Raw genomic sequence first — 20,686 nt, forward strand, 5'->3', positions numbered from 1 at the left:
GAGCTGATGCTGCCATGATTGTGAATGAGTGGGTGGGGCCGTGTGCCAATAAAACTTTATTTATAACAATTGCAGTGGGGGTTGAGTCCCCTGGGCAGTTTGCCGGCCCTTGACTTACATTAACAAATATTCCCCCCCTCACACATCTTTTTTCTCCAAGCAGCATGAATTGGGTTTCTGTCTCAACTCAAAACACCCAAATACCCCTTCTCTGAGCCCAGTTTCTCCCACTTAACAGGAGAGACGAGTAGGGCATCACTCAGGACAGGCTGGGCCGGAAGCACCACGGGCCGTGGCCGTTCTGGGCCTTCAGCCCTTTGTCTGATGTCCAGCTTGAGGGAACGTGTCTGAGACTCGTGAGGGCTGCGTCCCCACTGCTCATCTCTGAGGCTCTTGGTGGTGCTTTTCCTCAGCCTCCTCCATGCAGCCATCCAGGGTTTCTCGCTCAGCCGATACTCACTGAGGTCTACTCCATGCCCAGCTCTGGGCTGGTGCGGGGACACTGAGGGGGCTGGAGAGGGGAAGCCTGCGCCGTGGAGCTCTCAGTGGAGTCAGGAGAGCACCAAAGGTGGGGTCACAGTGTGTCGTGCCGGAGGGAGAGACCCAGGCCTCCAGGAGAGGGTAGAGCTGGGACTGCCGAGGTCCTAAGACGGGCATGGGGAAGGCGAGCTCCACCTGGGTGTGAACCAGATGCGGCTTCCCTCACCCCAGCACCCAAATCCCCAGAGGAGGAGGTGCGGTGATAGTGTGGGCCCGGTGGAAGGCTGCGCACGGCCAGGCACGTCTGTGCCCCGGGGCAGAGCGAAAGTCGGTCATCCAACGTGAGGTGAGCTTGCGCTCCGTGCCAGGCTGGTGCCGGCCCTGGCAGCGACTCTGTCCTTGAGCCCAGTGGAGGCGGGGACAGGTGACCAGATGGCCGCAGGGCCCCAGGCCAGGTTCAGGACACAGTTGGCAGCACAGCTTCACCCGGAGGGTCAGGGAAAGCCCCAGAAAGGGTTCGGGAGGAAGCTTCTGGTTGCTGTGCAGACAGGCCAGCCCAGCTTGGCCTGGTGGCCTGAGCACCTCCGAGAGTTGCCCTCGGGGGCTCAGTGAGTCTGCAGGGACCCAGGTGCACACGGGGCCCTGGGGACCCCCTGGAGCTCCACTTAGCTCACACTTTGCACGGGAGACATTAATCCCCACTCACCCCAGAACAGAAAGACTTTCTCCTTGATTTCCTTCTAAAGTTTTTTTATCTTTCGCTTTTAAGTCTTTCCCTGTCCAGGGTTGATTTCTGTGTACGGTGTGAGGCAGGGGTCCCCTGCAACTGGTTGTCTGGGTGTCAGGTGGGCGTTTCCCAGCAGACCTGCAGCGCCCTGGCATATACTGTCTGGCGGGAGGCTGCTCTCGGCTCCCCTGATGCCTGCCCGCCCGGGGCTCAGGCCGCCCAGCTGGCTCCCCGCAACCATCGAGTCTGCTGAGAAGGGGAGGTGGCCGTGGCCCTGGAGGGCAACCACAACTCCCTCCCCACACAGAGGACTCCGGAAAGGAACCCAGGCACGCAGGGATGTTATTCCAAGGGCGAGGGTTGTGTGGCTCCCTGGAGATGTTGGTGTGAAGGGACACGAGGCCAGGAACCAGATGGGAGGGTGTGAAGTGGGCCATGTTCGCTTAGGGGAAGCTCAGACCTCGCATGGCTGCACACCTGGGTCAGCAGGGGAGCGTGTGGTGCCAGCTGTCCAGTGCTGCTTCCACCGTGTCCTGCCTGCGCCCCCATGACCGTCCCCACCAGACTCACCAAGTGAACATGCGTGATGAATGGAAGAAAGTGGGGGAGGGTGACAATGGGAAAACTAATAAGGTGCGTTTGGGGGCGGCTTTCTATGTGCCTCAGACTCCTCTCCACACCCTGGGAGCTCAGCACTGTTCTTACCTGTTTGGCAGGGGGTAAACTGAGGCTCAGGAGGTTGGGACTTGCCCCTGAACTGCCAGGCTAGGAGGGGAGTTCCCCGTGTCACCTCGCGAGCTGGTGCTGTCCTGCCTCTAAGGACAGGGAGCTGGGGGGCGAGGCTGCCAGTCTGACTCTGAGCTCCCTAGGAGCCAGAGTGAGGAGGGAAATGGGACTGGCAACTGCTTCATGGTGAGAAAAGAGGCCTTATTTCCTGGTGCCAGGACCTCGTGTGTCTTGACGGCTTGAGTTGATGAGATACCTTTGCTAAGAGGGGGCCCTGCCCCCATTTGTCTCCCTGCCCGCAGCCCTGCGCTGTTGGGTAAACGGGCCCAGAGCTGTGTGGCAGCACAGCTGGCTCTCTGAAGGCCTGGCCTCCTGGAGCGTGTTTGCACACAGTGCACTTGTGTGGGTCTCTGCATCTCTCCGCCAGCTGCTGGATGGGCAGCCGGGGGTGGGGAAGGGGCTTGCCCTGGAGCCTGGTCGATCTCAGAGGCTGAGAACCCCACCCAGGCCCCGGGGCTTGCTGGCCATGCAGCCTTGGTCAAGCTCCGTGGCTCCAACCCCTGGTTTACCTGAAAACGGCACCAGAGCCTTCCTCCCCCTCAGGCCTGTGATGTGACTCTCGGTGCAGCGAATGGTGACGTTGCAGCCTTTGAACTCGCTGGACCTCTGGGCCTCAGCCTCCCTGGCTATGAAGTGGGTCCAACGGTGATTACCTCCCAGGGGTGTTGAGAGGGTTGGAGACTCAGCTAGTGGGGCGCCAGCCCAGTACAGGGAGGGCTGTGTGTGTGCCATAGCCTTTTATTACGGGGCACCTCAAACAGAATGCAAGGCAGACAGGATAGTAGGAGTAAGTATATTTTTATCATGAAATATTTTAAACACCCAGAGAATAGTATAATGAACCCCCATGTACAGGCTCTGCCCCCCGCCGTACCACACGTCTTTATATTTGCTCCGGGTCTCCCCCCGCCCCTGCTGATGTCAGGCTGGGTCATTCCCTGGGGGTATCCTGGGAGCTGCCGGTTGTGGAGCAGCATCCCTGCCGCCACCCACTGGATGCCAGGAGCCCCCTAGTGGTAACGACCACAGATGTCCCCAGACATTGTGCAGTGTCCCATGGGAGCAGGCCACCATGGGGGAGAACCACCTTTAGGTCACTCCCCTCACCGGGACGCCTGGGTGGCCTCTGCTGGGTCTCCTCTGACCCTGCACAGAAACTGCTTGCTGACCCCTGACTTAAGGGATAAACAAAAAAAGATTCATTTAACCTGCATAGTAACACATTGTTGTCTTTTATTTTATTGTGTGCTTTTCTGGGTGTTTAAACTCTCTTCTTATTAAACATTAGGCAAGGAACCAGTTTCCTCTGGAGTATTTTATCTGTAAAACAGGACCCTATACCTAAGGGATGCTCACTGAGGTTGTTACGAGTGAAGGAATGAAGGAATGAGTGAACAGACAGGATATCATCTGGGAAGTCGCTTACTGGGGAAAATTTTTCATTCCTCACCTGGTTCCGTTCACCGTTCCGGGGTGCAAAGTGATACATGCAAAATCATAAGAGAAAACATATGCAAGAGGAAGGAAATAGCTTGTATTAATCCCCATACATTTTTTGGAGACCTGCCATCTGTTCTGAAGTTCCAGACCATGGCCCGAGTCCTCCCGCGGTGAGGCTCCACTCGCTACGCCACAGCCCCAGCTGGTTGGTGGCTGTGGACTCGGAGCCACCTGGCTGTGACGGGGAATCAGACCTCGGGTGTGGATTCCTCCAGTGGGCCCAGCCAAGCCCCGCTGTGGGCCGGGCGGGGCTTCCCAGCGTCCGTGTCTTCATCCATTCATTTGCTGACTCAGCGAGCACCTGCTGTGCGCTGAGCGCTGCTCTAGGCATCAGCTGTCACCTCCACAGGCCGTCTCCCGCGTGTCCCCAGCCCTGCGTGTCCAGCCACCTCCAGGATGTCCCTCCCGGGCCCCTGTCTCAGTGATAGGGGTCCCAGCCCCACTTCCTCCCATGACGGGGTCTCCTCATCCTGGCCGTCCCCCTCTGAGATTGCCCCCCGATCCGTCCATCCCCTTCTCTCCATCCTAGCCTCCCCTGCCCCAGCTCATTGGACCTGTAGTTACTATGCTCCTACTGTGTGGCAGCAGGCGGGCTAGGTCTGGGGAAGAGGCTGTGAACGAGACAGTCCGGTCTCTGCTCTCCCAGGAAGGAACAAGGCGATCAAGAAGTTAGCTTCAGACAGTGATGTGTATCATGAAATAAACGGGCACGGTAGAGGGTGCAAGGAGTTGGGGGTGGGAAAGGGCCGGCGTGGTTGGGGAAGGTCTCTAGGACGAGACATTCATGCTGAGACCCGAGCGTGGAGGACAGGAGTCAGCCACGAGGAGGTGTAGGGATAGCGCGTCCCAGGCAGAGGGCACAGCAAGTGCAAAGGCCCTGAGGTAGGCACGTGCCTCCTCCAGCGTGTGATGAGCAACGCCTGTTACACCGTGCCTCGGGCTTGGCACGCTGGTGCTCAGTAGTGTCCGCTACTGCCCCTGTGATCACTCACATTCTTTGGGCAGAATCTGCTCAAAAATGTGTTTCTCCAAAGTTCAAAAACACCTGACATCAAAGGTGAAAATTCACCTTTAATCCGGAGGAAAAAGATTTTATTAAGGAAATCTTCAACCATACTGAAAAGGTGAAAGAATTGGACAGTGGACACTGACTGATTACCGCTTGGATCCTACAATTAACATTTTGCTGTATTTACTTCATCCCTCCATCCACCTGCCCATCACTCATCCATCCTTCTCTCCATCTAATTTTACGGATGCATTTCAGAGTTGCAGACATCAGCACACTCCACCTGAAACACTTACGTATGTGTATCACTAACTAGAGTTTGATATTTTTCAACATGTTCTTTGGGATGTTAACTACTCTGATCAGTTATTAACTCTAGACTTCTTAGCCTTCCCTGTCATTAATGCTGGCGGTAAAAGTCTGAGGTAATATAAAAATATGAAAGTTCTTTATTTCTGTCACTGTGTGGTGTTGACCACAGATTCACATCTATTCAGTGTCACACCAGGTGTGACCTTGGTGAAGGAAGGATTAGCAGCTGCCCTGTTAATGTCTTTTAATCAGAGAGGTCGTCTACATTTGACAGATTAAAATTAACCCAAGTGTGAAACCATGGATAGGCAGACATATAAGAGCAGATGGTGGGTGCAAAGGGCAGAAACTCCCAGATCCCACTTCTTCCTGACATGTCTGCAATATGACCTCAGGTGAGTCACTGGTATCTGTCTGGCCACCTTGCTCTGCTCCATTTAATTCAATGATTGGTCAGTTGGTTCTCTTAGATTTTCTAAAATTTTGTCTTTTTTCTTTTCAATACTCATTCCTTTCACTGCATTGGCCAGTGCCCCCACTGGAGTGGTAACCCTCACAGCTGAACTCCTTGTCTTGTGGTTGATATTAATATGTTTACTGTGTTTGCTTTGTAGTTTTTTTTGTTTGTTTTGTTTTTGTTTTGGCCATACTGCTCGGCATGTGTGATCTTAGTTCCCCAACCAGGGATCGAACCCATGCCCCCTGCAGTGGAGGCGCAGAGTCCTAACCACTAGACTGCCAGGGAATTCCCCTACTTGTTTATTATTTTTTTAAATAAATTTATTTATTTTATTTATTTATTTTTGGCTGCGTTGGGTCTTTATTGCTGCACGTGGGCTTTCTCTAGTTGTGGCGAGCGGGGGCTACTCTTCACTGTGGTGTGCGGGCTTCTCGTCGCGGTGGCTTTTCTTGTTGCAGAGCATGGGCTCTAGGCTCATGGGCTTCAGTAGTTGTGCGTGGGCTCAGTAGTTATGGCTCACGGGCTCTAGAGCGCAGGCTCAGTAGTTGTGGTGCACGGGCTTAGTTGCTCCGCGGCATGTGGGATCTTCTCGGACCAGGGCTGGAACCCGTGTCCCCTGCATTGGCAGGTGGATTCTTAACCACTGTGCCACCAGGGAAGCCCGGCAGACGGATTCTTAACCACTGCACCACCAGGGAAGCCCACCCTACTTATTTTTGTTTGTTTGTTTTGTTTTGTTTTGTTTTTTTGGTATGTGGGCCTCTCACTGTTGTGGCCTCTTCCCGTTGAGGAGCACAGGCTCCGGACGCGCAGGCTCAGCGGCCATGGCTCACAGGCCCAGCCGCTCCGCGGCATGTGGGATCTTCCCGGACCGGGGCACGAACCCGTGTCCACTGCATCGGCAGGCGGACTCTCAACCACTGCGCCACCAGGGAAGTCCCCTACTTATTTTTAAGTAAAGGTTGTTCCTGCCTCACGACCCACCCCCGCTTTTTTTTTTTTTTCCCCTTTCCTGTAGTTTCTTAATAGTTTTTTGGACGTGGCTTATTCTGAGGTGTGATCGTAAGGTTTTTCACCTTTGACTTGGGATAACTTCCTAAATTTCTCCAAACCCGTGCATCCCCTTCTGTAAAATGGTGTAATGAAATGGGGTCATTAAATCAGGTGGTGTCTGGCTCAGGTACTCGCCGGCGTCCTCTGGCCACTGTGGAGGGAACAGACCACGAAGGGCAAGAACGTGGATCCAGGCAAGTGAGGATGTTGGCCTTGTCTATGTAGATCTGCTCGCTTTTCAAGAAACCCAGGTTTATCTCCAAAGCATTGTGATTTTGAAAGTTGACTCAACTCACATCAACGCTGTATGTCCAGAAAGAAAGCCCAGGTAGGGGGTTTCTGATGGTGTAACTGAGGGATATACTCGCCGAGCACGGGGCTGTGGGGTCAGGGGTGCCTGGGTTCACACCTCTGCCTGTGGCTTTCCCATGGGGACCGTCGCCTCAGGTCCCCATGCAGACTGGGGAGGCCAGTACCCATGTCCCCCAGTCAGTGTGGCGTTAGGGATGAGTGGCAGGGCGGGGCGGGTGATCTGTGGGACAGGGCCCGCACAGCGGCAGGGCGTGACGCTGGCTGTCACTGCCGTGGTAAACGTCTCGTCCGAGGGCTTTCGACCACAGGGACTAGGGCAGACGGTCTCACCTGGGCGACCCTGTCCCCTGTAGTTGTCATGACTGGGCGGCCCCTGGCGTCCAGTGTGGGGGCAGGGTTGCAGCTCCACATCCCACAGCGCCCAGGACGGCTCCACAGAGAGCGACCCGGCCCTCGTGTCTGCAGTGCTGGGGGGCGGGCTGGGTCAGCGAGTGGGCTTTGGGGGCACCCGGAGCCCCCCACACTGTCCGCAGAGGGGAGAGGAGAGGCCGAGGCCGGGCTGCACAGAGTGTCACAGCTGACATGACGGTGGGTCCTCCACAAGGTGAGAGCAGGAGGTGGGGGTCTGCGGCAGTGACTTCTGTCTGGTTTGACTGCAGTTGTGTGCGCGCGGAATCAGGAGCAAAACCTCGGGCCTGATCTTGCGTGTCTTTGCTTCACTTCTCCAGTAGCTGATTCTCACTGTGTTTTATGGATGTCTGGCCCCAGGATGGGTTGGAAATAGAAGGAAAAACTGGTCCTTCTCCACAGGAGGTTGGGGGTGCGGTGGCCTGGAGGGTTGGCTGCCCTTCCTGAGCTCAGACACCTCCATCTGGTTGCATGACCCTGTGTCAGAGGTGGGGAGACTGAGGCCTGCATACTCTTGCTTTGCAGCATCACTGCTAGAGGGGCAGGGTCTGGAGAAGGCTCTGGTGCCGCACATCACTGGGTGGTGTTTTTGCAACTAAAGGGATTCATTCCTTAAAAAAAAATTTTTTTGAGATAGAGTTCACATACCATAAAATTCACCCTTTTAAAATACACAATTCAGTTGTCTTTATTATGTTCGCTTTGTTGTGCCACCACCACCAAAATATAATTCCAGAACGTTCCATCCCCCCAGAAAGAAACCAGTCCCCATGAGCAGTCAGTCCCCATCCCCTCCCCCCAGCCCCTGACAGCCAGGAACCCACTCTCTGTCTCTGTGGATCTGCCTGCCCTGCACGTTTCCCATCAATGGAATGGAATCACCCACTATGTGTCCTTCTGCGTCTGTCTTCTCTCGCTGACCATCGTGTTCTCAGGGTCCATCCACGTTGCAGCGAATATCAGTGCTTCATGCCTTTTTAAGGATGAGTGATCTGCCGTGTGGCACGTTTAACGCTTTTGTGAGTGTGAGGAATGCAAGTTGGGCAGAGGAGGTAAAGTGCTCTGTCCTTTATCCCTCTCCCAAAGGAGTCCCTGGAACTGGATCCTTATATTCCTCTCGGAAGTGCTCTCGGTGTGGAGGTGTGGTACCTGCGTCAGTCAGCTACTAATGTGTAACAGCCACCTCGGAACTGCGTGGCTGCAAACTGCACACGCTTGCCTGCACTTCTGCCACCTGGGTTGGGTTCAGCGGGCGGCATGAAGTCTAGGACGCTCCCGCGCTCACAGGCCTCAGGGGAGGGGGCTGCCTGCCCCCCCCGGGGGTCTCCCCCAGGGCCCCAGCAGGGACCCCGAGGGTGGAACCAGAAGCTGCCCACCTTCCTCACATCACACAGTCCCTTCTGTCGAATTCTGTAGCTCGGGGTGAGTCACACGGCTGCTGGCCACAGAGCCGACCGTCCTTATGGGTTACAAGCAGATTTCCTGGTGTGGCTTGTGGGCAGCCCAGCCTGACCGGGGGCCCCAGCTTCCTGCCATGCCCATGGGATGCCCGGCTTCCCCGCGGCCTCCCTGCAGGACTCTGCTTCTGTGGCCAGACCTTTCCAGCTAATAGGGGAAGTGAGTGAGTGCTGGCCCTGGCACCGCTTCCTGCTTTCTTGGGCCTTGTGCTTTCTTGTTTGCTGAGTCACGGGGAGCCAGCCCTCTCCTGGGCACCAGGTGGGCAGTGCTCGGGGCACAGCCCCTGCAGTGACCCCACAGGCCTCATGTCCCCTGCCACCCCTTTCTGGAGGGACCTCTCCCTCTCAGCACTCAGAGAGCTCTGCAGGTGCCTGTTGGCAGGTGACAAAGCAGACCTGGTCCCCTGTAGTTGGGGGAAGATGCAACACACAAGCACCAGGTGGTGCCAAGTGGTGGGAAGAGAGAAAGCCGAGAGGTGGGGAGAGTGGCCTCAGAGGGGCAGTTTGGGGCGAGGTGGTCAGGGGACGGCTTTTCTGAGGGGGTGATGTCTGAGCCAGGTCTTGGATGAAGCAAGGGAGCAAACCTTGTAGGGGTCTTGGGAAGGTCCTTTCAGGTGGTGGGAATAGCCCGTGCAAAGGCCCTGGGGCAGGACCAGGCCTGGCATGTTGGAGGAACAGCAAGGAGGCCTGTATGTCTGGAGCAGAGTCAGCGAGGGGGAGAGAGGGAGGGGGGAGGGCAGGGATGGGATGGGGCAGGTTGTGCAGGTCCCTGTGGGCCACAGGGAGGACTTGGGCTTTTACCTCCAGGGAGGTGGGACCCTGGAGGGCTGTGGGCAGAGGAGGGGTGGGGCCTGACTCAGGTGCTCACAGGTGCCCCCTGGTGGCTGCTGTGGGGAGGACAGGCTGGAGGGAGGGTGGGAGCTGGAGACCAGAGGGGAGGGGACTGAGCTGGTCCAGGTGGGAGAGGATGGGGGCTGAGAGGAGCCGGGGACAGTGGTGGACTCTGGGTAGACGTCAAGGTAGAAGAAACCTAGTGGTTTTGCTGAAGGACAGATGTTAAGGCCCCTCCCAGGGTCCTTGGGGAGCTTTCTCTGCCTCATTTTCCACATCAGATGTAGAGAAGCAGTCCTGTGTGTGCTGAGGAGGGGGTGGGTCCCTCGTCAGCGGGCTTCAGAGGTGTCTGCGGGGAGCCCGGCCCGAGGCACAGCTATGCCCCCAGATTCCCCCAGGTCTCAGCTCTGCAGCGCCTCACACTCTCCTCCTCCCCCCGGCTATTTTTAAAACTTAATTTCCTTGAAAACAGGGTGGCTCATTCAAAAGATAATTGGTTACATCTTGGGCTGGGAGGAGTTCGACATCTTGGCTGGTCCCTGCCGCCCCTGGCCCGGCTGGTGGAAGCGGGTGCAGGAACCGCATGGCCCCTGGCAACAGGGTCACCTGGTCAGGATGGCGACTGACGGACGAGGTTCCAAAAGGGAATTGCAGAGAGTGAGTGAGAGCGTGTGGATGGCGGGACCCGGGGAGGCCATGAGGAGGCCCCTCCGAGGGGACGTTGGGGAGAGTGTCCGGGCAGAGGGCGCGGCGCTGTCCCCAGTGTTCCATCCATTCTCTGTCCTCCCCTCGCTCTGTCCCTGCCCTGTGACCTGGGCCAGCGTGGAGCCTGCCTGCTGCCCCTCCTGGCCTCACACCTGGGGGTATTCCGGGTGGGGTGGGTCTCCCCCTTCAGCAGCCAGGAGAAGCAGGGGGGCCTGGGGGTGAGATCCAGGCACAAAGCGGGGAGACCCTGAGGTCAGTCCCTCAAGTGTCCCCAGGCAGGGCGGACCCGGCTGGGACTTTGCGTCCGATGCTGGTGTTGGCCAGGCCGCTCCCACAGGCCTGAGACTGCAGAGGCCTCGGTGGTGGGCTGGGGCTTGGGGGGGAATCGGGACCACCGTGTTGGACCAGCTGGACCCCGGGATGAGGGGCCGGGAGCTGCAGAGGATCGGGTGGGCACAGGGGTTGGGCTGTGGGCTCAGGTGCCCCAGGTGGGCCGAGAAGGGGCTGCCTGGGGTCAGACGAAGTCTGGAATGTTCTGCGTGGTCCACTGCCGCTTCCTGCCTTGTTCTCTCTTCCTTCCCCCCACACCCCAGACACAAAACCATGCATTGTTCTGCTGTTGGACAGCCAACGAAAATATTATGTCGGCTTTCCAGCACCTTCCGCCACCCCCCCGGGCCTCGGGAGGGGCTGAGCCCAGGTTCGTCCCTGTGGCCAGGGAGCCCGGGCTGGGAGGCCCGCGTGTTGCCGGCGGGCGTGACTGTTGTGACCCACATGTGGCTGGCGTTTCCCGTTGTGGTGGTGGTATGCGCCTTCCAGGGCCCGTGGGCTTTGTTCTGTGTGGGTGGGGGTTCCCTTCTGTGGGCCATGCTGCCACGAAGCGCCCAGCTGGCTGCCCACCTGGCCTCAGTTTCCTGTCTTCTGGGGGTCGCGCACAGAGATGGGCACTCCGGGGAGTCCCTACCCTGTCCAGCCTGGCTGTACCACGGCCGTGTCATCTTGGGTTTATGTTCTTTATTGAGAGATAATTCATAGATACCATAAAATTCCCTATTAAGTGTACAATTCAGTGTTTCTTGCACAGTGTTGTGCAGCCGTTACCACTGATTCCAGAACATTCTCATCCTCCCAGAGGAAGCCGAATGCCCGTTCGCTGTCAGTCGCCAGCCCCCAGCCCTGGCCCAAGCCGGGTGGATAGAGTGGGTGTTCTGACCCCTGACCTGGGCCTGCTGCTCCCCGGCTGCCCTTGTTCCCCCCACCCCCCTCCGTGGGCGTCTCTCCTCCCCCACCCCTACCTTCCCCGGATGGCCTTGTCTGCTCCTGGGGCTCGAACCCCATCTACCCCCGGACAGCTGCCTACAGCCCTGTCTCCAGCCTGGGCCTCCCCGAGCTCCTGACTCAGGGTCCAGCTGCCCCTTGACGTCTTCACGCAGGGGGTTCACAGGGCTCTCGCACTCAGCATGGCCACCCTGCACCCAACCACCCCCCAAACCTGCTCCTGCTGGGTCCCCCATCTTGGTCGAGGCAGCTCTCTCCTTCTGTGAGTCGCTCCAAGATCCTGAGTCATTCCCGACTCCTCACTTTTCTTCACTCCGCCCCCAGTGCACACAGCCTGTCTATCCTGACTTCAGAGCTAACCAGAATCCTCCCACTTCTCACTCACCCCTCCACAGCAGCCACCCTGGTCCACCCCATCATCTCCCACCTGGACCAGTGCGGTCCCCGCCCCACTGGTCCCCGGTTCTGTCCTCACCCTGTCTGTCCTCCCACGGCCACCAGAGGGCACCTGAGTCAGGTCCGGTGTGTTTCCCACCCCCGGTCCTGCAGGACTCCCACCTCCCTGGGGTAAAAGCCCAAGTCCTCCCTTGCTGATCTGACCCCCCACCTGTCACCCCAAGTCATCCTGCTGGCACTCGCTGCACTGTCCAGGCCCTTCTCTGCTCCCCCTGGGCTGTGAGCCCTTGAAGGCGGGGGACGGGACTGTCCTGGTCACCACTTGCCTCCCCTCTCCAAGCTGACACCTGGTAGATACCGGTGTCTGAGTTTCCTGTTGCAGCTGTGACAAATCACCACAAACTTGATCTGAAACCAGACAGATTGGTTCTCTGACAGTCCTGGAGGTCAGGAGTCTGACTCGGGCCTCACGGGGCTAAATCCAGGCGTGGGCAGGGCTGGTTCCTACCAGAGGCTCCAGGGCAGCATCGGTTCCCGCCTTTCCAGCCTCTAGAGACGCCGCACCCCTGGCTCGTGGCCCCTCCTGCATCCTCACAGCCAGCAGCGCAGCATCTCCCGTCTCTCTCTGCCTCTGACCCTCCTGCCTCCCTCTTATAAGGACTCTGTGATGACGCTGGGCCCCCCAGGGAATCCAGGGTCATCCCCGTCTCAGGGGCCTCAACTTAACCCCACCTTTAAAGCCCATTCTGGGATCAGAATGTGGACATCCTTGGGGCGACAGATATCTGCTGATCACACTCACTGAACAGATAATCCTCAGCAGAAGCCTGCTTTCTGGGTGAGGACACCGAGGTCAGAGGGGTCAGTGATTGGCCTGAGGCCTCCCCACGTGAGCCTCCTGGGCCCCCCAGACCCCAGCTGGGAGCCAGGCAGCATCCTTGGCTGGCCCGGCTGCCTCGGGAGCCACGCCGTCACTCCAGCCTGGGCCCCAGCCACCTACTGCTGCTGCCCCATCCCTGCGACGACCACCTGCCCTCGCCCAGGGCCCTCCTGGCGGTGGGCTGTGCCGTTTCCCCTCTCCCACCCCCCGTCTGTGCGGCCACGTTGTGGTGGTTGCTCCCGCAGCTTTTCCCACCTCGGGGCCCCTCGTCCAGCCCGTCTGCATCACGTCCCCAGGCCGTTGGCCATGTGGGGTCCTCACGGCCTTGCCAGGGGCGCAGGGTGTGTGTATGGTGGCACCTCCATGACCAGACTGAAGTCTCCCTTCTCCCCCTCAGGTTCGGCCCCGAAGAAGACGACCCCAGTGGAGGTGAGTGTCCCATGGGCCCCACCCTGGCCTGCCTCCCGAAGGTGGACCGGAAGTGCCCGGCCCAGCCCGCATCCTGCTCCGTGGCCTCGGGCATCTCCCTGCACCTCTCTGGGCCCCAGATGCTGGCCAAGCAAATAAGCAACTGTCGTCAGATGGTGAAAACCTGTCTGTCCCGCCAGCGTCTTGAGTTTCAGGGAGGCGTGGGGCGGGCGGGAGGGCCCCGAGGATCCTACCCTGGGCTGTCCAGGGAGCGGGGAGGCGGAAGGGACCTGGAGAGGGTGGTGCCATCGCCCGCCAGCCGCGCCTCCAGGACGGCGCCCCAGCAGCCCCACATACCTGTCCGGGTCCCTCCAGTCCTGTCCGCTCGCGTGAGCCCCTGGCGCCCAGTCCCTGGTCAGTTTCCGGTCACTCCCGGAGGCCGCCTGCGAGGGGCGTCTGTGAGCCCTGTTGTCCAAGGAGCCGCGGACAGCGGGTTAGAGGCAACCCAGGTGCACAGGAGCCCCCGCCCTGCCCGGGTGTCTGCCTTCCCTCCCAGCCAGGCTCCTCTCCCAGGACGCAGCTGGGCACTCAGGTCCTTCTTAGGTGAGCTTTGTCCACCTGCTGGGGTCCCGGAGGGCGTCCAGGCCGCAGGCAGTGGGGAGCCAGAGATGGGTGCAGAGCAGGGCTGGCAACTAACGTTCCCTGAGCGGAGCCTGGCCCCTGGCGGTCAGCAGAACAGGCTGGTCTGAGCCCTTCAGGTGGCGGCAGGTGCTTCTTAAATGTCTGTGACTCGTGGAGCCCCGGCCCTGAGCTGGCACCTGTGTCCCTCCAGGCCCCACTGCCCCATCCACCATCCTCCCCCTGTGATGTCACACACGGGGGCCAGCGGCTCCCACACGACTTTGCTGGGATGCCACATGTGTCCCCTGGAGCTGGCAGGAGCCAGCCTGCTCCCAGGCCAGCAGGACTTCTTCCCTCAGGGAGGAGATGCTGTTTGCAGTCATTCCAGCCCAGAGGGTCTCACCTGGCCATGTCTGGGGGCGTCTGTGGTTGTCACAACTGGGGGGCTCCTGGCAGCGAGTGGGGGGGGCCAGGGATGCTGCTCCACACCCCACAGCGCCCAGGACGCCCCCTTCAGAGTGACCAGCCCCAAGTCAGCAGTGCCAGGTTGGGGGAGACCCTGAAATTGGGGCTCTTCTCCCCCCGCCTGCAGAGGGCCGGGGCTGCCGACCTTCCTGCTTTCTAGAGGAGCCGGCAGTCCTGGTCTGGGGGTGGCCCCCCGGGCGTGGAGCCCGAGTGCCCTGCATCCCGCCCCCAGCGGCCCCCGCCCTGGGCTCCGGCTGGGCGGCGACGAAGCCCCTTCTCGGCAGGATTTCTAGAGCACTCTGGCCCCTGCAGCAGTACCTCGTTGCCAGTTCTAAACACTTCCTGCTTCCTCTTCTCCAGGCCCCATTGATGACTGGACAGCCGGGCCCTGGCCACGGGAAGAAGCTGGGTCATCGGGGTGTGGACGCATCCGGCGAAACCACCTACAAGAAGGTTCCTGCTCTGCCCTCCGTCGGCGGGGGTGGGACGAGGGATCCTCGTGGGTGCACCGGGCCCTGAAGGTCGGGTGTGGGCCGTGGCCGTAGGTGGCTGGAGACTAGGTGGCTGGAGACAGTTGGTTGCTGGTTGCCGGCAGGTGCTCTGAGGCTGTACCACCTGCCGGGCTCCTTGAGTCATCTGTGGCCTTGGGTGTGACGTTGGGCAAGAGGAAATCACAGCTCCCTCCCTTCCCTCTGAAAGTGGGGCTGAGGAGAGGAGGGGTCGGGCCAGGGATGTGAGAGGCAACCCTGGGCCCCGCTGCCTCTGGTCCCCGCCCTCCCCCCGCCTTGCTGCGCCTCCTAAAATACCAGCTTTGCTGGGAGCCAGTGCATGCAGCCTATGAGTCACCCTTCTGAAGTGTTCAGTTAGGTGGTTTCTAGAGTATTCAGAGCTGTACAGCAATTGCCACGGTCAACTGTAAAACATTTCTGTTAACCTCCAAGAGAAGCCCCGTACCCCTTCGCCTCCTCCACCCCCTCCCCAGCCCCTGACAATGAGGAACCCACTCTCTGTCCCTGTGGATCTGCCTGTTCTGGACGTTTCCTGTCAGTGGAATCACACCCTGTGTGTCCTTCTGCGTCTGCTGCTCTCACTGAGCATCGTGTTCTCAGGGTCCGTCCACGCTGTAGCGAGTGTCGGGGCTTCCCCCCTCTTCATGGCCGAGTGATGAAGGGGGAAGCATTCATCGCGTGTGTGGAGGGGGAAGCATTTTGTGTATCTACCATCCATCGATGGACACTTGGGTTGTTTCCACTTTTCGGCTGTTGTGAGTAGTGCTGCTGTGAAGGTTTGTGTACTTTCGTGTGGACTGTGCTTCTCTCTCTGGGCTGCACACCTAGGAGTGGAACCGCTGAGTCCCATGAGAGCCATATGTAACCCAGTGGAGGAGCTGCCAGACTGTCCACAGCGGCTGCCCTTTTTTCCATTCTCAGCAGCCGAGCACAAGGATTCCACTCTCTGGGCCTCCATGGTGCTTGTTGTCTGTCTATCTGGTTCTGTCCCTCCCAGCACGTGGGAAGCACGTCTCACTGTGTCCTGATTTGCATCTTCCTGGTGGCTGGTGGTGTTCAGCACCTTCTCCTGTGCTTGTGGACTGTCTGCATATCTTCTCTGGAGAACTGTGTTCAGTCAGTAGCATCTTGAGGGAGTGGCTCGCGGGGGGTGTCAGGAAGAGAGGCGGGTGCTGGGGAAGGGCTTGCTCCTGCAGTGGGGGTGCTGGGGACCAGAGTCAGTGGCTTGGGGGCCGAGGTGTCTTTCCTCAGTGGTGGGCACGTTGCTTAGGGCTCACAGTGACAGTAACATGAGCGGCGGTGCTGACAGATGGACAGGCAGCTGCTGCTTCTCCAGTGTGGGCGGGCATGAGGGTGGCCCCGGGAGGGCTGACGCTGTCACCTCCATCCTCGACCGGGGTGGGGACCGAGGAATAGAGAGGCAGAGCCCCTCGAAGGTGGACAGATGGAACCCTGGTCTCGGAAGTGCAGCCTGGGCACTGCTGTGTATTGTGCCCTCCCCGCAAAGGAAACCCTGGCAAAATCCCCCAAAGACCCTTGCTGTGTTGGGGCAGTTTTGAGATGTAGGAACCTTCTAGAAGCTGGATAGAAAACAGGCCTTGGGGCCGCGCCAGGTGGCGTTGGCGTCTCAGCCAGGCCACTTCCTTGCTGTGTGGTTGTGCAGGCTGAGCGACAGGCCAGATGCCGCCCCCCTGTCCCAAGGGGGCCTCCCACCTTGCTTCTCACCCTGGCGGCCGAGGGCTGGGCCAGGGACCGGCCCCGGGGGTCTTGATGTGGCTGGGTTTCTCCGCAGACCACGTCCTCCACCCTGAAGGGGGCCATCCAGCTGGGCATTGGCTACACCGTGGGCAACCTGAGCTCCAAGCCGGAGCGCGACGTGCTCATGCAGGACTTCTACGTGGTGGAGAGCATTTTCTTCCCCAGGTACCTGGCCCGGCCTGCTGGGGCAGCTCCCGTGCCTTCAGCAGCTCGCCCTGCTCGCAGACAGCGGTGCTAGGAAATAGTCTTCCCGTTCTCTCAGCTCCTTTCTCTGCCAAAAATAGCACTGGCCCCTCCTGGGGTCTCCTGGTTTTGAGGTCCAGCCCTGTGTCAGGATGTTAGTTTGCTGCTGAATCACAGGGACGCAATGTAATGGTGACTTTTAAAAATAGGGAAAGACAGAAGTTTGTTGTTTCTCGTGTGTGTGTGTGTGTGCCTGTGTGTGTGCGCGCTTGCGCGCGACACACTCACACACTGATAGTCTAGGGCTGGTCAGGTGGCTCTGTGATGTTGGGGGGCCCGGATTCCTTCTGGTTTCTCCAGCATCTTCAATATGCTGCTTTACTTACCAGTGGCCCCCGGGGGCTGCCTAGGCTCCTGCCATCACACCTGCATTCCAATAGCAGGAAGGAGGAGAAGGAGAGCACATGCCCTTGCCCTTTAAGGGCATGACCAGGAAAGGACCCACATCATTTCTCCTCCACTCACAGGGGATTGGCTGAGCACAGCTCCCTGACCACACCAGGCTGTGGGAGAGGCTGGCAGTGGTCTTATTCTGGGCAGCCATGTGTACACCCAATGCTTTGGGCTCTGTTGCTGATGAAGGGAGGGTGGTTGTTGGGGGACAGCCCGAGGCTGGCCATGGCCCTTTGTCCCATCGGGAGCCCCGTGTTGCTTTCTGGATTGGCTCTTTGGGGACCTTGGGGCTGAGCCTGGGCCTGGGCAGGCAGGTCCCTCACAGACCTCCCCCCTGCTTCCTCTGCAGTGAAGGCAGCAACCTCACCCCCGCCCATCACTTCCAGGACTTCAGGTTCAAGACCTACGCGCCTGTCGCCTTCCGCTACTTCCGGGAGCTCTTTGGGATCCGGCCGGATGACTACTTGGTGAGTGTGTCCTCGGCTGCTGCTGCGTCGCCAGCCCCCGGCTCCAGCCCAGGCTCGCCGGCTCAGATCACCACCTGTTTGTTGCCTCTTGGTCTCTGTGGGGCAGGAACGTGGGTGCAGCGTCGCCGGGCTCCCTGCTCAGTTTGTAGTCGGGGCGGGCCGGACTTGGTTCTCGCTGGCTGTTGGCCGGGCCGTCTGTTCCTTCCAGACATTACAGTCTTCTGTGCACTCATCCTGGAGGGACTGTCCCGTCACCGGCCATGCTTGTGCTCCTGGCCACCAGCCTGGACTCTGTCCTCCCGGCTCTGCTGTGGTTTTAGTCTCTCAAGTTAGAAAAAACAAAACCTAGGCCAGACCCTCTGACCTCGCATCCCTGTCAGGACTCGTGAAGGTCACGTCCAGATGGGGCTTCACGGCAGCAGCGTCTGGGTCATCGGCCAGAGTCTCCACTTCAGAAGGTCCGGCTGGTCTGTTCCAGGCCCGCCTGGTCACACGTTGTGACTTTGCACGTGGAGGCCTCGGCGTCTGCAAAGACGCCCACGTCTGACCTCCTGGCACCTGCCGTCTCCGGGGAGGCCCGATCCGTGGGTTTGGGGGGCCTTGACCGTGTTCCGATTGCTCCCGTTCGGGTCTTAATCTGTGGGAAGGCTGTGCCCTGAGCCGGGGCCACGTCCTTCTGGAGGCCCAGCGTTTGCTCCGGCCGGGGACACGTGTGACCTGGGGCTCCCCAGCTCTGCCCGGTCAGTGCCCAGAAGTCACCGAGTCCCACGCGACCTCCCCCATCCCAGCCCTGGGAAGAGCTTCCCTCGTCTGCGAGCCCCGCAGCGCGCGGAGGAGCATTTCGTGTGCAGCCTGGCGGTTCTACAGCAGAAAGGACGCCGGTTACCCAGACTCTGTGTTGTCATGTCACCGGGAGGGGAGACCTATGGCCTTGTTCACAGTTGGGGAGAAATGGCCTCGGTGTCCATTAGCAGGGAGTGGACAGTGGAACTGCCACGTCCACAGAGGTGGGCCACGGAGATGGCTGGGGCCTGATCTCGAACTTGATAAGTAAAGTGTAGGGACCTCAGACGTCTGAGGTCACCCAGCCCCACCTTGGCGACCTTCAACTTCATTCTCCCTGCTCCTCCCAGACGGGGAGTGTTCTCGTTTCTCCCTAACCTCCACTCCCACCAACACCGCCAGGGACAGGCAGGCAGCAGCCCTGCGGCCTCCAACATAGGCCATGGAGGGAGCGTGAGCCTGGAATGGCAGCAGGAGGGCGGAGATGGCCTGGGTGTTCTGGGCCACGGGGCCCTGGCGGGCTGGAAACTCGCTGGAAGGTTCAGACCTAAGGCGTGTCCATCCTGGGCCTGAGGGGTTGGGGGTGCTGCAGACAGGGCCTCGGGGAGCCTGCTGGGGTCGGCCGTCGGAGAGCAAGCTGGGAAACACGGCAAGGAAGTGGGTGCCGTGCGGAGGGCAAGTGGAGCCCCTCAGCCTGTGGGCCGGGTTGCTCCGAGCTGCAGGAGTGAAGCCCGCGCGGCGGGGCAGGGATGGACCGGGCGCCCGGACTGTCCCCGCCTCCCTCGCCGGCTCTGCCTCCCCCGGGGTTCCCCTCTCCTCCACGGTCACGGCCTCGGCCCCTGGCTGCCGCCCCCCGCCCCAGCTGCAGGCACCAGGCCCGAGTTTTTTTGTGCATAGTCATTCTCACCCCTTGTGAGACCCCTGTGCTCTCCTGGGGTTAAATGTCATTTAATCTCAGCTCAGGACAGCAGGGCATGGGGGTGGGGTGGGGTGGCGGGCTGTTTCCTGAATCGGGGGTCGTCTGCCCATGACCCCGTCCTGACGGTGGGTTACCTGGCTCAGGAGCCCCTGCTTGTCACCCGCCTGCCCCTCGGCAGTGGCGCCTAGTGAGGCCCAAGACCCACGGCCCCGACCAAGCTGCTCACCAGGGCAGCTGCTGTCAGCCATCTGGTTCTCGAACTTTCTCCTCCCGTAGATCTATCCTGTACAGAACTGGACACTCCCTTCTGCTGGGTTTTCCGCTCGACGTCCCTGCTGTCCTGCAGGGTGCTTCACTGTAGTCTGTGCCCAGAGGTGCCCGGCGGTGGCTGCGGGCCCATGCCTGGCGGAGCGCAAGGAGGGCGGGGCACCTGGGCGGGGCCTCTGTGCTGTGGATGTTTGCGGCTAGTGGCTACAGGCGGAGCGGGGATGGACAATGGCTGTGGCCGCAGCTGCATGCCCCTTGCCCCCGTCCGAGCCTTCCCTGAGCTGCTCTTGCTCCCACGGCCAGCCCTGCTGTCGGATGCATCGGAATCTGGCCACTCCTCGTCCTCCACCGATGCCCCTGGCCAGCCCCCGCCCCGCCCACCTGGGCACCCCGTCGGGCTCGCACCCCCAAAGTCCAGAGGGGCCTCTTAAGGCACAGATCACACCATGTCACTCCCTAGCTGTCCCCGCACTCGGAATAAAGGTTGGCCTCCTTGGTTCCCTTCCCAACCGAACTCCGCTGCACCATCCCCTTGGCCACCCGGCCTCCTCCCTATGCTGTCCTCCACCATCTGCACGCGCTCAGGGCCTTTGCACAGGCTCAGTCACATTCTTTTGCTCGATGTTGGCTCCTCAGGGGACACACCTTTCCTGGCCACCTGATCACCGTAACTGCCTCCAGCACGTCTGCCTTTCAACCGAGGGATGTTTCTCTGTGCCCTTTGTCACCATCTGACACACTGTGTATTACTTTATTTATCTGTCTGGCTTCAACTAGAATGTCAGCTCCAGGGCTTCCCTGGTGGCACAGTGGTTAAGAACCCGCCTGCCAATGCAGGGGACACGGGTTAGAGCCCTGGGCCAGGAAGATCCCACGTGCTGCAGAGCAACTAAGCCCATGTGCCACAACTACTGAGCCTGTGCTCTAGAGCCTGTGAGCCACAAGTACTGAAGCCCACACGCCACAATTACTGAGCCCGCGAGCCTAGAGCCCCTGCTCCACAACAAGAGAAGCCACCGCGATGAGAAGCCCGCGCACCACGGTGAAGAGTAGCCCCCGCTCACCACAACTAGAGAAAGCCCGCGCACAGCAATGAAGACCCAACACAGCCAAAACTAAAAATAAAATAAATTAAAAAAAAAAAAAAAGAATGTCAGCTCCAGCAGCCAAGGATTTGGACTGTTTTGTTTACTGCTGTGTCCCCGGTGCTAAGACTGGGCTGGACTGACTGTCCCCCCACCACTCCAGGAGAGATGCCG

General features: G+C 59.6%; 1 protein-coding gene across 7 annotated transcripts in view; it reads left to right on the forward strand.

Moving 5' to 3' along the window:
• Positions 1 to 20,686, forward strand: part of PIP5K1C (phosphatidylinositol-4-phosphate 5-kinase type 1 gamma) — a 60,059-nt gene that overhangs the window by 15,813 nt on the left and 23,560 nt on the right. For 5 of the 7 annotated variants that reach the window (XR_007476543.1, XM_049708108.1, XM_004286329.4 and 2 more), the window contains exons 2-5: positions 12,992 to 13,023; positions 14,449 to 14,541; positions 16,390 to 16,520; positions 17,341 to 17,458. Coding sequence is in view for 4 of the 7 variants with exons in the window: in XM_049708108.1 (XP_049564065.1) it covers positions 12,992 to 13,023; positions 14,449 to 14,541; positions 16,390 to 16,520; positions 17,341 to 17,458 (374 nt within the window). In the remaining 3 variants the exon portion in view is untranslated. Of the gene's footprint in view, positions 1 to 9,465; positions 9,993 to 12,991; positions 13,024 to 14,448; positions 14,542 to 16,389; positions 16,521 to 17,340; positions 17,459 to 20,686 lie in introns of those variants that run through there. The other 2 variants (XR_007476544.1, XR_007476545.1) reach the window with 2 other exon arrangements.

This window comes from Orcinus orca, chromosome 3 (genome assembly GCF_937001465.1).
Source record: "Orcinus orca chromosome 3, mOrcOrc1.1, whole genome shotgun sequence".
Classification (NCBI taxonomy): Eukaryota; Metazoa; Chordata; class Mammalia; order Artiodactyla; family Delphinidae; genus Orcinus; species Orcinus orca.